The sequence below is a fragment of the Carassius carassius genome, chromosome 48, assembly GCF_963082965.1.
Source record: "Carassius carassius chromosome 48, fCarCar2.1, whole genome shotgun sequence".
NCBI lineage: Eukaryota > Metazoa > Chordata > Actinopteri > Cypriniformes > Cyprinidae > Carassius > Carassius carassius.
Window position 1 is genome coordinate 12,831,429 of NC_081802.1, and position 13,834 is coordinate 12,845,262.

General features: G+C 42.2%; 3 protein-coding genes across 4 annotated transcripts in view; 1 reads left to right on the forward strand and 2 right to left on the reverse strand.

Annotated features, from left to right (window-relative positions):
- Window positions 1-13,834, reverse strand: part of LOC132131973 (uncharacterized) — a 125,474-nt gene that overhangs the window by 13,064 nt on the left and 98,576 nt on the right. The gene's annotated exons all lie outside the window — the stretch shown is intronic.
- LOC132131391 (uncharacterized) lies at window positions 393-3,217 on the forward strand. Its single transcript, XM_059543403.1, has 5 exons — window positions 393-485; window positions 568-678; window positions 1,068-1,234; window positions 1,384-1,773; window positions 3,151-3,217. Exons 1-5 carry the CDS (start codon window positions 393-395, stop codon window positions 3,215-3,217), a joined length of 828 nt encoding a protein of 275 aa, XP_059399386.1.
- LOC132131888 (sentrin-specific protease 7-like) lies at window positions 2,544-4,365 on the reverse strand. The gene is made up of 7 exons (XM_059544036.1): window positions 4,281-4,365; window positions 4,067-4,141; window positions 3,824-3,977; window positions 3,625-3,736; window positions 3,091-3,392; window positions 2,817-3,010; window positions 2,544-2,738 (listed from the first exon to the last, which is right to left on the reverse strand). The coding sequence occupies exons 1-5, from the start codon at window positions 4,352-4,354 to the stop codon at window positions 3,283-3,285; spliced, it is 525 nt and encodes a 174-aa protein (XP_059400019.1). The 5' UTR covers window positions 4,355-4,365; the 3' UTR covers window positions 2,544-2,738; window positions 2,817-3,010; window positions 3,091-3,282.

The following is a 13,834-nucleotide window of genomic DNA, read 5'->3' on the forward strand; positions in this document are numbered from 1 at the left end:
AAAATTATACACAAATATTTTCAACAGTGATAATAACAATACATGTTTCTTGAGCTGCAAATCATCATATTAGAATGATTTCTGAAGATCCTGTGACACTGAAGACTGGAGGAATGATGCTGAAAATTCAGCTTTGATCAGAGGAATAACTTGCATTATAAAATATTTTAAAATAGAAAACAATTATTTTAAAATGTTATACTATTTTACAATATTAGTTTTTTTTTTCTATGTATTTTTAATCAAATAAATGCAGTCCTGGTCTGGTGAGCATAAGAAACTTCTTTTAAAAACATAAAAAAAATTCTTACTGATCCCAAACTTTTCAATGGTAGTTGTATGTCTGTTTTCATCCTTCTGGTATATGCTATGTTGTTTCCTCTAGGTGCTTCATGGTGGACAAGGATATGTGTGAAATAAATGCCTTGCGGAAAGTGTTCCCAGAGTCAGATATCTTGCTGTGTTGGTATGCTCATGTTATGCAAGTATGTATATATACAAATTAATATATTCTTTATATTAAAAAATTTTTTGATGGAAAAAGTTATTTGATGTCTCTGTTTTCAGGCTATTGTCCGTTGGCTTTCAAAGACAGACTCTGGAATCAGTGGACCATCAAATACTGATGTCAGATCAGAAATAATTTCCTTCATCAGAAAGATGAAGCTTTGTGCAACAGTGCGTAAAATTAACAATTCAATTTTGCTTCCTTTATTGTACTGTGGTAAAACTTTATTTTAGGGTATTTAACTAGTTGCTTATTAGCATGCATATTACTAGAATATTGGCTGTTTATTAGTACTTATAAAGCACATATTAATGCCTTATTCTGAATGAACGTATTCCAAATTCTAAATCCTACCCAATACATAAACTGAACAAGGAACTTACTAACTATTATTAAGCAGGTATTTTGGCGTTTATTGAGGGAAAAGTCGTTAATATTGAATATGTGTTCCTTATACTAAAGTGTTACTTGTACTGTTACTATTTATATAACTATTTTAAAGAAAATATTAAATTAGTTAAATTAAACATTAAATCTATTATTATTTTGTTCATTATAGCTTCAAGATTTTAAGTCAGCTGCTGAGCAATTCCTAAAGAGGTTTGAAGATTTCCCAGCTCTTTGCTCATACTTCAAGGATCACTGGCTGGAAATAGGACACACATGGTCTGACTTTGGACGGTGCTACAACCATGCCGACTCCGATACAAACAATCTTGTTGAAAGGTGATATTTAAAAATTAAATGTATGCAACTTCATTATGAGTTAATACAAATAATGTAATAGAATCACAAGCATTTGGAATATAGTTATATCAAAAATCAAACACAATCATATTAAAACGTGTATTGTTTTTCTTTGCTTGTCTAATCAGATTTTTCCATCGCCTAAAATATCAGTTTTTGGGTGGCATAAGGAACCGTAGACTGGATGATCTTATCAGCATTCTCGTCAAGAAGACAGATGGATACTTCCAGGTCATTCATGATTTACAGGCAGTTGGAAGAATGAAAAATGCCTCTTTGAAGTCAGGAGAAATACTTAAGTCAGCCTCTAGATTGGTGGAAAAAGGTTGGCAAGATAGCATTAATCTTATATCCCACGACTCATACCTTTATGAAGTTCCATCAGAACAAACCCCTGGTCTATCCTACAAAGTTTGTCCATCTGAAAGTTTTTGTAGCTGCCCAATAGGACTCAGAGGACATGATCAAATAGACGCACATGCTAGTGTAATTAAACAAAAGAAGCTTCACTCCATTCTGTGCTTTGACACAAAAGAGGTAGATGTAAAAAGTTTATGTAATGAGAGAATTTACCACACTTCTGCAACAACATTTCAGTGTACCTGTTGTACATACTCTTACAATGAAAAATGTGCTTGCCTTCTACTGGCATGTGAATTATTTGATGTCATATTAACAAGAGATGTACCTACTTTGTGGCAAGAAGACATGTCAGTGCAGTTAAATGTGAACACTGCAGCAAACCACTCTAAAACTGAAGTGCAGAAGTTAAATGAAATACTGGAGACTGTGCAGAAATGGCAGAACATTCCTCAGCACATTAGCCAGCAAATTAAAAACCTGCATGACTGTATAACAAATGCCACTGTGACTGGAATGGATTTTACAGCTGTATCTACAGATTTGACAAGAAAGATAAGACCATTGTTTCCACACGGAGCAAAAAACATGAAACGAAAGTATAGAAAGAATTTCAAAAGACGACTAACTAAATTCAAAGAATAAATGTAGATATGAAAAAAAACAAAACTAAGGCACCGTAACAATGTAAAATATACATTTAAAATTAACTTGCTACATGTAAGTGTGCACATGAGAAATGAAGTGAAAGAGACTGCTGTTTTTTGCTTTTGTTTATTTTACTATGTATTGTTTTAAAACAAATCTGAAAAATAATGCAATCTTTAATTGTAAATTAAGCTAAGTAAACCATGAACATTACTCTGCTGTCTGAATGCGTTCTCTAACAGTGATATGTTGAATATTTAAATCAAATAACTCAAAATAATTGAGATGACAATGTTTGAAACATTCATTTGTTATTGTGTTCACTGGCTCAGTGTACCTCTACTTAAACTGACTGATTAAAAATGAGATGACAACCTCTACAACTTGTGGTCCAAATGTATGGGTCAGCAGACTAAAAGGTGATTCCTCTCCCAGTTTTTCCCTCAGCAAGCACTGGAGAGTACAGAGTGTATTCCTGTAAACATAAATGGACAGATTTGTAAGCAAGAATCAAGTAAAAAAAAAAAAAATCCAAATGCAGAAAGCAACTTACTTTGCAATGTCTGCCTCAACACTGGGAACACTTTCAATCATGCTCAGGTTTACATTTCTCCCTAGCATGGCTCCCAGCTCCTGGGCTAAATCTGTTGCCTCTCCTTCACTGAGAGCAGAGAAGATACTTATTTTTGTCTTGGCTTTTATCGGCCGTTGTTCTCTGAGCTCCTGAGGGAGATCCTCTTTACGAACCTTTGGGTAAACCAATATGTTATGGTTTTTGTTCTGTAGAAGTATAGCAAATTGCTATAAGGTTTAGAGTATATACAAACCCTAATCAGGCGTCTTAACATGTTGTTTGACATGTTTTTTGCCATGATTCTTCTCTTCAGTTCAGCTCGAGTGACCGTGTACTTTCTTTTGGAGCCTGGCACTGACAGCCTTCCCAGAACTGTATAGTTTCTTCCCTGAGCTGTTTTGTACTCTTCTCTTTCTTTAGGTATGTCTTCTTCCTCTCTATCTTCTCATTTTCTTTTCTTGGCTATGTTTTCCTCATGCTCCCTCTCATCAACCAGTTGCTCCTCTTCACTTTCTCTTTCTTCTGCTTTGTTTTCCTCTGCTTCTCCTCTCTGTGCTGCATAAGCAAAACTTATAGGCAATGACCAGTATTACAAGGTGAATGTAGCATAAGTTAAATACAAATCATCTGCCATATCAAAACATCAGAAAGTTATGCTTGTGCCCCCTATGCTGTATTTTAAATAACTTCCTAAAATTTAAGACACAGTGGCACATGATTTTAGATATTTTAACTGAATTAATTTCATAAGGATTCTGTAATGTTCATAAAAAAAATTAAAATACACCTTCTAAACTACTTTGCATTTTGTCCCTGATCTGTGCACGCCTTGAAAATGCATCAGCCAGTGTAAACCAGGACGTACAGTCAAGCTCATTGATTAGTTCTTTGGGAGGATCCTAGAGGAATGAATTGAAACATAAATCATTTTTTTACTTTAAGTGACATGCAGTGCCATGATTTTACTTTTTACTTTCAGAACTTACCTTCAGAAAATACTCTGCATAGAGTAATACAAATATGCCGCACTCAGAGGTGTTTCCTTGCTGTTCAGGTACCCTCAATTTCAGGGCTGGCATAGAATCTGCAGAAAATATCCGGGGTGTTTTTCTTGTGTTTTTCCACATTTCTGTTAAGTAACTGAAAGAGAAAAAAAACCTTATGAAATGTGTATCTCTATGACAGCCACATTGTATTGGACTTTTTGTTAAAGCATATCTTGAACCAACCTTCGAATGTTTTGAAACACATCCATGCTGTCACTCACTTGCTCAGACTGGGAGTCTAGCATTAAAATGCAAGGCCTAAATGTACAACACAACTGATTAAACAGAGAAATTGAATAATATAAATGTTTGGTATAGGACTAAAAATAGCAGCATTATTTCATAGTACGGGTAACAGCACCAAATGTAATTACCCCAATGTAACATACATATCTACCTCCTTCTTTGCACCAATTTCCGCCCCCTTTTGATATGTTCCACTTCTTTGTTTCCAGCGAAGCACACAACCATGAGTCTCCAGTGGTTTCTGAAAAACATTAATAGACAATATAAGTAAGATATGTTTTGATAATTGCATTTGTACCATACACAGTGCTACTATTTTAATGGCCACAATCACTTCCTTTATTGTAAACATTTATATGGACATGTAATATGAAAAGTACATTTAACTGGTTATTGCATCCTAAACCCCAATAGGTGTCGTTACTGAGAATCAACGGACTGCAAGAAAGTTTGACTGACCAGTCATATTTGAGCTGTGAAATAAGTAATAACAATCAGTAAATAAATAATGTAAAGTTCTCGCCCAAGAGCATTCTCGACTATCAATAGATAGTCCTTTCGGAAAATGTCCTCGTGTTTTGTCCAGTTGACGACACCTGAAAATCCACTACAATTGCATAGATGGCATGATAAATCATATGGTAAAAGTAATTTTTCCATAATACGATGCAATTTATAACCATGACAGTACATGGCTTGTTCAAAACCCATGCAATGCTAGATACTGTAGCATTATCATCTGCAAAACATACAGAGAGAAACTCGCAGTGTAATTCAAATTAATTTAATGATCCCTTTTTATGAATTTAATGATCTTTCTTAACATACAGTATCAGTAACTCCTACCTGTTTTTCAATTTAGTGTAAAAATGCACTGGGTAGATCAAAGTTTATTATTACGTCCTAGTTCATTATGAACAGACCTAGAACGATTTAGTAGAAAATTATTGCTAAGAATATTATGATTTGCAGTTTTATAAAGTAAAAATAATTACCTCAATACAATGTCCATGACAATGTCATTCAGCAACATTCCATCGTCTAATGTTGCAAGTGACTCTTTTGTCAATAAAGGCACACCAAAAGACCTCAAAGGAAAAATACAAAAATATATTTTTTGTACAAATGTTACAATAAGTCAGATTTCTGGTTTATATACAGACAATATTTAAATCACATTTTAATATTTTTAATATGTTTACCCTTTATCTGTCTCCATAGATAAACGCTATCTGTGCAAAGAAAAAAGTTAATGTTAAAGTTAAAGTTAATTAGGTTTCATCCAGTGATAATTGTAAAATGAGAGAAAACGTCTCTAGGTTACGTATGTAACCCTAGTTCCTCGAGGGAACGAGACGCTGCGTCGAAGCGCTTTGGGGAACGCGTTCAGCGTACGCGACTCTGAATATCGTGTGTAATCAGTCCAATGGAAGGGCGTGACGTCACCGACGTGGTGACGTAAGCGACCAGGAAGCTATAAAAGCACGTGCCACGCAGCTGGCGTCAGCTTCGAGTACCAGCAAGCGCCGGCAGGGGTGCCGGGGGTATGGCTCCGAGACGCAGCGTCTCGTTCCCTCGAGGAACTAGGGTTACATACGTAACCTAGAGACGTTCCTCTTCAGGAACTTGAGCTGCGTCGAAGCGCTTTGGGGAGCGAGTCCTAACGCCGCCCGAGACTACCAAACCCCTGCCTGGTGTGTATCCGAAGAGCACAGCTCAGGACAGGAGGACAGAAGCGCCTGGAGTGACTGGCATATCTAGGCCATAGAACCTAACAAATGTAGAGGGCGTGGACCACCCCGCAGCGTTGCAGATGTCCAGCATGGATACACCTGCTAAGAAGGCCTTAGAGGCCGCCATGCCCCGAGTAGAGTGAGCCTTGGCTCCCGACAGCGGGGGACGACCAGAGGACTCATAGGTGACGTTGATAGCCTCGACTATCCAACGACTAATAGTCTGCTTAGAAGCAGGAGAACCCCTCTTGGGGGGACCGTAGCACACAAGCAATTGGTCAGTTTTTCTCCACAGGGCAGCTCTGTGGACGTATGCGTCCAGTGCTCGAACCGGACACATACAGTTTAGCTTCGCCTGGTCGGGCTCCCGAAAGGGAGGAGGACAGAAGGCCTGCAGCACTACAGGTCGTGGTGTAACAGAGGGAACCTTGGGAACATATCCCGCTCGAGGGTATATGAACGCTTTAGTCATGCCTGGTGCAAACTCAAGATAAGAAGGGGCCATCGAGAGGGCCTGAAGATCTCCTACTCTCCGCAGAGAGGTAATAGCCAACAGAAAAGAGGTTTTAAGTGTGAGATGTCTGTCTGAGATATCTTGAATAGGTTCAAACGGGGGTTTGCACATAGCCTCTAACACCACAACCAAGTCCCACGGGGGAATACGGGACCGTACTGGAGGTCTCAGCCTCAGTGCACCGCGGAGGAAACGTGTAACTAGGGGGTGTCTTCCCAGAGACTGACCGTCGAGAAGGGTGTGGTAGGCCGCAATGGCCGCCACGTAGACCTTCAGAGTAGAGTGGGTCAACCCTGCAGAGAGCCTAGCCTGTAGAAACTCCAGAACTGTACCAACTGGGCAGTTTGCTGGGTCTAGCTGGCGGTCTCTGCACCATGAAGTGAAAAGCTTCCACTTCAGGGTGTACAGTTTCCTCGTAGAGGGAGCTCTGGATTGGAGTAGGGTCTCCACAACCTCAGTTGAGAGAATAGGCTGCTACCAGTTGTGCCCCCTCAGGGGCCACACCCACAGCTTCCACAACTCCGGGCGAGGGTGAATTATCGTGCCCTGCGCCTGTGAGAGTAGGTCTGTCCTGATCGGTATCTCCCACGGAGAGCCGTCGAGGAGCGAGACTAGATCTGAGAACCATACTCGGCCCGGCCAGAACGGGGCTACTAATAACAGACGGACCCCGTCCCGGCGTACTCTCGCCAGAACTCCCGGAAGCAGAGCGATAGGGGGAAAAGCGTACAGACGAAGCCTCGGCCAGGTCTGTACCATAGCGTCCAGTCCCAGAGGAGCTGGATGAACTAGAGAGAACCAGAGGGGACATTGTGACGTCTCCTGAGTCGCAAAAAGGTCTACTTGAGCCCTGCCAAACACTCTCCATATCTGATCTACCACCCGTGGGTGAAGTCTCCATTCCCCGGGCCTCGGCCCCTGCCTCGACAGTATGTCTGCTCCCATATTTAACTTCCCAGGAATATATACTGCTCTTAATGAGAGGAGTTTGTTCTGGCACCACACCAGGATCTGGTGCGCCAGCTTGTACAAAGGGCGCGAACGCAGACCGCCCTGGTGGTTGATGTAAGAGACCACTGATGTGTTGTCGGTGCGCACCAACACATGGTGACCTCTCAGGTCTGGGAGGAAGTGCTTCAGTGCACGATAAACTGCTAGCATTTCTAGACAATTGATATGCCACGTTAGATGGCGATCGCTCCACAGACCACGGGCAGGGTGGCCACTCATGACCGCACCCCAGCCGGTGAGGGACGTGTCCGTCGCTAGTGTCACACGGCGACAAGGAGCTCCCAGCACCGGGCCCTGATTCAAGAACCAAGGTTTCTTCCACATGTCTAAGGCACGGAGGCAGCGCCGCGTGACCTTGATAGTGCGAGGCGGATTGCCCCTCGGGGAAAATCCCTTGGTCTTGAGTCACCACTGTAGGGGTCTCATGTACAGCAGGCCAAGAGGTATCACGTTGGACGCAGCTGCCATCAGACCCAACAATCTCTGAAATTGTTTGACAGTGAGTGACTGGCCTTCTCTGACTCTCTTGACTGAGATGAGGATCGACTCGATACGAGCAGGGGACAATCGTGCCTGCATCGTGGTCGAATCCCATACTACGCCTAGATAGGTGGTTCTCTGAGCCGGAGAAAGTACACTCTTCTTGGCGTTCAGTCTCAAACCCAGCTCCCCCATATGTGCGAGAACGACATCTCGATGTCGAACCGCAATCTGCTCTGACTGAGCTAAAATCAACCAATCGTCGATATAATTGAGAATGCGGATGCCCTGCGTGCGCAGGGGGGCCAGAGCCGCATCTACACACTTTGTGAACGTGCGGGGTGAGAGTGCGAGGCCAAAGGGAAGTACTCGATATTGGTAGGCTTCGCCCCCGAAAGCGAACCTCAGAAACTTCCTGTGTTGAGGAAGGATGGAGATATGAAAATATGCGTCTTTGAGATCTATCGTGACAAACCAGTCCTCGGACCTGATCTGAGCTACAACATGCTTGATTGTGAGCATTCTGAACTTCAGTCTCATAACTGAACGATTTAAGACCCTCAAGTCTATAATCGGACGCAGCCTCCCATCCTTCTTTGGAACTATGAAATACCGGCTGTAAAATCCGGACTCCCTGTCCTGAGGAGGGACCACCTCGATGGCCCCCTTCTCTAATAGGGTTTTCACTTCCTGTTCCATAACCAGACCCTGCCCGGGGCCCACTATCGTGTGAACGACCCCGTTGAATATAGGCGGCACGGAGCCGAACTGAATGCGGTAGCCTTTTTCTACTATATGCAGGACCCAACGAGATACATTTGGCAGTAGTTTCCACGCTGCTAAATAATCTACTAAGGGAATCAGTCTCTCGAGACTGACCTCCGGTGTAAGAGACCCCCGCAGGGGCGGCGAGCGTCCCAGCCCCGCTACGCGCACGGGCGGAGGATACTGAGAACGATGCTCGCCCGGGGCCGCTGCGCCCTGGAGCACTGGCAGGGTTGGCAGAACGACCCCTAGAGGGCACTGAGGTGGGACGGGCACCGTGGACTGCGGTGTGTACCGTTCTACCCCAGCGGAGGCTGCCCTCTGAAACCCCGGGCCATTGGCGTCAGGGTTTCTTGGCCGAGGACTTCTTAGCTTCGATAACCGCCCTTAAATCTAATTTGGGCTTAGAAGACCTCAGCCTAGAGCGTCGCTGAGACTCTCGTTCCCGACGCGGAGGAGAACGAGAGGCGACGCTCTGTTTCTGGGCCTCGCGGTGTGAGGAGCTAGGGTGCGGCTGGGGCATCTCCTTCCCAGATGCCCCGAGGGAGCGACGAGGGAGGAACTTATGGAACGCCGCCGCCTGTTTGCGGGCCTCCTGGAACCTGTCGACGACAGAATTAACTGCGTCGCCGAACAGGCCAGTCGGCTGGATTGGGGCGTCCATGAGGCAGACCCTGTCCCATTCTTTCATATCGGACAGGGTCAACCATAAGTGCCTCTCCGTGGCCACCATAGCTGCCATGGACCGCCCAATCGCTCGGGCGGTCTCCTTGGTGGCGCGGAGGGAGAGATCAGCGGTCCTTCTTAATTCAGAAATATCATGGGACTTGATCTCCTCTCCCTCGTCTAGCTCCTTGAGCAGGTCGGCCTGGTACGCCTGTAACACCACCATGGTGTGCAGACACGCACCAGCCTGACCTGCAGCCGCATACCCTTTGCCCACCAAAGCCGAAGTTGTTCTTAGTGGCTTTGAGGGCAATGCCGGGGCCTTCAGAGACGATGCCGCGCCAGGGGACAGATAGCTCGCAAGCGTCTGTTCCACCCGGGGCATCGCTCTATAACCGTGCTCTCCCATCCCCACTACATTTCCGTAGTAATCAGACGAGGGGATGTAGAGGCGGGCCGAGAATGGACGTTTCCACGACCTGGCGATCTCATCATGCAGGTCAGGAAAGAATGGAAGGCCCCGGCTGGGAGGTGGCTGACTCGCGCGCAGGAAGCGTTCATCCAGCTTGCTTCTCTGCGGTTCGGTAGACTTTTCGGCGGGCCAATCGATACTTAATTTGGCCACCGCGCGAGTAACCACCTCTAAGAGCTCCTCATACTGTAGCGAGTGGGGTGGCGAATCCCTATCGAGCGACTCCACATCGACCTCCTCGGAGGAAGAGAGGCGGAGCGTCGATCCCTCACCCTGAGTGGAAGGAACCGCTGTGCGTGCTTCCGACTCTAGGGATTGGGTGCCAGATCTGGCAGAAGTGGAAGGAGATAGGGACTGGCCCGTCTCCATTCCCTCTACCAGATCGACTTGCGAACCCCACGAGTGCAGCCGCCGTTCTGCCTCGGCAGAAGCGGGACCAGCACCGCGGGGAACGCTGGCGAAGGCCCCCTCCTCGAAGAGGGCCCTCCGGGAACGAAGCAGCCGCACCGACATTCGCTCACAGTGCGGGCAGTCGGCCCCCTCGAGAGCCGACTCAGCGTGCTTCGAACCCAGGCAAACCACGCACAGGTTGTGTGTATCCCCACCCGTTATATATCTCGGGCAGGGAGGAACACACAGCCTATAACGCGATTTGGAATCGCCATCTGAGTGCTTAACTTTCGCCTTGCTTTTTGGCATGTCTAGGAGCTCTTTTAACTGGACAGACAACAGTAAATAAGACTCACAAGACGGACAAATGACATTCACACACAGAGCGCTTGCTGAAAGACGCGAAGCTGACGCCAGCTGCGTGGCACGTGCTTTTATAGCTTCCTGGTCGCTTACGTCACCACGTCGGTGACGTCACGCCCTTCCATTGGACTGATTACACACGATATTCAGAGTCGCGTACGCTGAACGCGTTCCCCAAAGCGCTTCGACGCAGCTCGAGTTCCTGAAGAGGAACTTAAACGCACTAAGACTTTTGAATGCGCTAAGTAATGATGTCCCAGGTCAACAAAATAAATAAATTATTATTATTATTAATAATTATTATTTAAATACAATGATTGATCAATGTTTGTTTTATATTATATTAGCTATAAGAAATGAAACCCCTGGGTCAACACAAGAAATTTCATTATTAATATTATGATTATTATGATTATTATTATTGCAATATAGTGATAGATTACTCTTGGTGTTATATTATATATTGTATAATAATAATAATTATTATTATTAATAAAATAAAGTGATTCATTACTTTTTGTAATATATTAGATGAGCTATAAAAATGAAGTCTCTGGGTCAACACAAAATATTTCATTATTATTATTATTATTATTATTATTGAAATATAGTTATAGATTACTCCTGGTTTTATAATAGATATTGTATTATTATTATCATTATTCAAATACAGCTATTAATAACTGTTTGTCATATATTAGATGAGCTAAAAATAATGAAGTCCCTGGGTCAACATAAGATATTTAATTATTATTATAATACTACTATTATTATTATCATCAGTATTATTATTATTATTGCAATATAGTGATAGATTACTCTTGGTCTTATATAAGATATTGTATTATTGTTATTATTATTAACATAAAGTGATTAATTACTGTTTGTCTTATATTAGTTGAGCTATAAAGAATGAAGTCCCTGGGTCAACATAAGAATATGATGTCCCTGGATCATTATTAATATTATTATTATTATTTATTATTATTGCAATATAGTGATAGATTACTCTTGGTCTTATATAAGATATTGTATTATTATTATTATTAACATAAAGTGATTAATTATTGTTTGTCTTATATTAGTTGAGCTATAAAGAATGAAGTCCCTGGGTCAACATAAGAATATGATGTCCCTGGATCAACACAAGATATTTCACTATTATTATTATTAGAGCCCGACCGATATATCGGCCGGCCGATATTATCGGCCGATATAAGCTAATTGCATTTAAATCGGCATCGGCATTTATAACGGCCGATGAAACATGAGAAACAGAGTCTCATGCTTCACTCATGTTATGAGTGTTGCATAGTGTGCCCACCAGAGGGAGCTCTGCAGCTCCAGAGTTAACAACAGCGCCAGAAGTCCACTACAGAAGAAAGCGATCAACTGTTTTGACGGTGAGTCTGTCGTTCGTCATGTGAAATGATTGTAGATTTAGTTCATACCCTGTATATAAAAACTGTGTGGTAGTTCTAGCTAACGGTCCTATCATTATTACTTCTAAATATTCTGTAACATCACTTACAGCCGCTAATGCATTGCTATATTAGATTAGCCACAAAGCTAATACCATGTTTATCAGTGGAAGAGCGCGAACGTTAATAGGAGGTCAAACTATAACGTTAGCGTTTAACTTATTCTTATTCTATTGCGGTGTGTTTCCCACATAATGACCGCGTAATTGGGCCTTTCACACAGGACGCGGTATGCACGGCGCTTGCCGCTGGGCTCAGCGTTGCCCTTCAGATACAACGCGATTTGCGCTGCGCTATGGCATAGGCGGAGTTTTAAAAACGTTTAGCGGGAGCTCTTTCATAGCTCCCTTTCGGTCAGCAGCAAACATGTATCTGTCCCGTTGTAAGAAGCGAGCGATAGCGCTAGTCCTGCTGATGAGAATTAAGAGAGAAGCAAGGAAGAAGAGGCTATCCTCAGGTCCAGAGAACAATTTGGTGAATTCAGGCTGGTTACGTTACTCTAACGCTAATAGCTTCCATTTTAGCAGTCCCCTTAAATGCTTGCTATTAACTTGTTTGAAGGTGGTTCTTCTCAAAATTGACAGCGGTGTGTTCATGACACTAACGTTAACCATTCAACTTCGAATTGATTCCGTAATCTTCCGGTAATAGTAGGCAAGACGATGTTTTGATTCAGACTGCACAAAGAGAAGAGGAGAAGATATACGGGTCTGTTGTGAATATGTCTGTAAGAGCAAATATAGTGTAGTTACAGTAACTACAGTAGGTGCGTCAGAAATGATTAAACCAGAGGGGACATGTAAATAAATGTGAGCTGAACAAGCGCTTTTTTTTACTTATTGTTTCAAAGCAGCTTTACAGACATAACAGGAAAATGTTGAAATAATATTGTTAAATATAAGTAGGTAATACCTATTGCTTGACAAATAAAAAAATATATATATATTTCTCATTTTTGCCTATGTAGGAGGTCCCAGTTTATTATTATTATAATTCTAATGATGACATGAGTAATGATACATGGTGATATTATTAATACACATGCTTATTCTTTCTCCGTCTCTCTTTCTGCCTACAGATGGCTGAAAAAGGTGAATGCTGTAGCAGCAAAGTGTGGGACTACTTCTGCAAATACTTTAACTTTAGTATTATAATTTATTTACAGTAAACACACAGACTGTTAAAACCAGCTTCAACTGGAAGAAAGTAAAAGTGTTAAATGTTTAAAACCAGACTGTTTTTTGATCATTAAAAAATATATACTTTTGATGTGCAATTGTTTAGTCATTGAGACTGTAATCTAAGGCTTTTTTTTTTAACATAGTCCGTTCTGGAAAATGGTTTATACAGCCCACATACATAGAACAGGCAGATATTTTGCTATTGAATGTTGTGTAAATGCAGTTTATAGGAAATGGCTCTAATATCCAGATTATTTTTAAAATCAAAATATCGGCTTATAAATCGGCTCTTTTCGAGTTAATATCGGCATCGGCCCCCAAAAATCCATATCGGTCGGGCTCTAATTATTATTATTATTATTATTATTATTATTATTATTACTACAATAAAGTGATAGCTTACTGTTTGTTTTGCCTTTAATATTGTATTATTATTATTATTATTTAAATACAGTGATTGATCAATGTGTGTCATACTGTATATTGGATGAGCTAATGATGTCTCTGGGTCAACACAATGTATTTCCCTGTTGTTGATGGACGGCAAACCCCTTGTTATTCGTCCCAAATCAATTCGCGAAAGTGTATAGACATCTGCTAAACTAATACATGAAAAAAGTGATAAATCATTGGACAAAAAGATCCGACG

What these genes read in the sequence shown, in the direction of transcription:
- LOC132131888 (XM_059544036.1), bottom strand. Translation starts at nt 4,354, where the DNA reads ATGGTTGTGTGCTTCGCTGGAAACAAAGAAGTGGAACATATCAAAAGG. An exon ending in AAATTGGTGCAAAGAAGGAG is followed by an intron (nt 4,142 to 4,280) that starts GTAGATATGTAT and finishes TTGTACATTTAG; the next exon opens with GCCTTGCATTTTAATGCTAG. An exon ending in GTGTTTCAAAACATTCGAAG is followed by an intron (nt 3,978 to 4,066) that starts GTTGGTTCAAGA and finishes TTTCTCTTTCAG; the next exon opens with TTACTTAACAGAAATGTGGA.
- LOC132131391 (XM_059543403.1), top strand. Translation starts at nt 393, where the DNA reads ATGGTGGACAAGGATATGTGTGAAATAAATGCCTTGCGGAAAGTGTTC. An exon ending in AGATGAAGCTTTGTGCAACA is followed by an intron (nt 679 to 1,067) that starts GTGCGTAAAATT and finishes TGTTCATTATAG; the next exon opens with CTTCAAGATTTTAAGTCAGC. An exon ending in ACAAACAATCTTGTTGAAAG is followed by an intron (nt 1,235 to 1,383) that starts GTGATATTTAAA and finishes TTGTCTAATCAG; the next exon opens with ATTTTTCCATCGCCTAAAAT.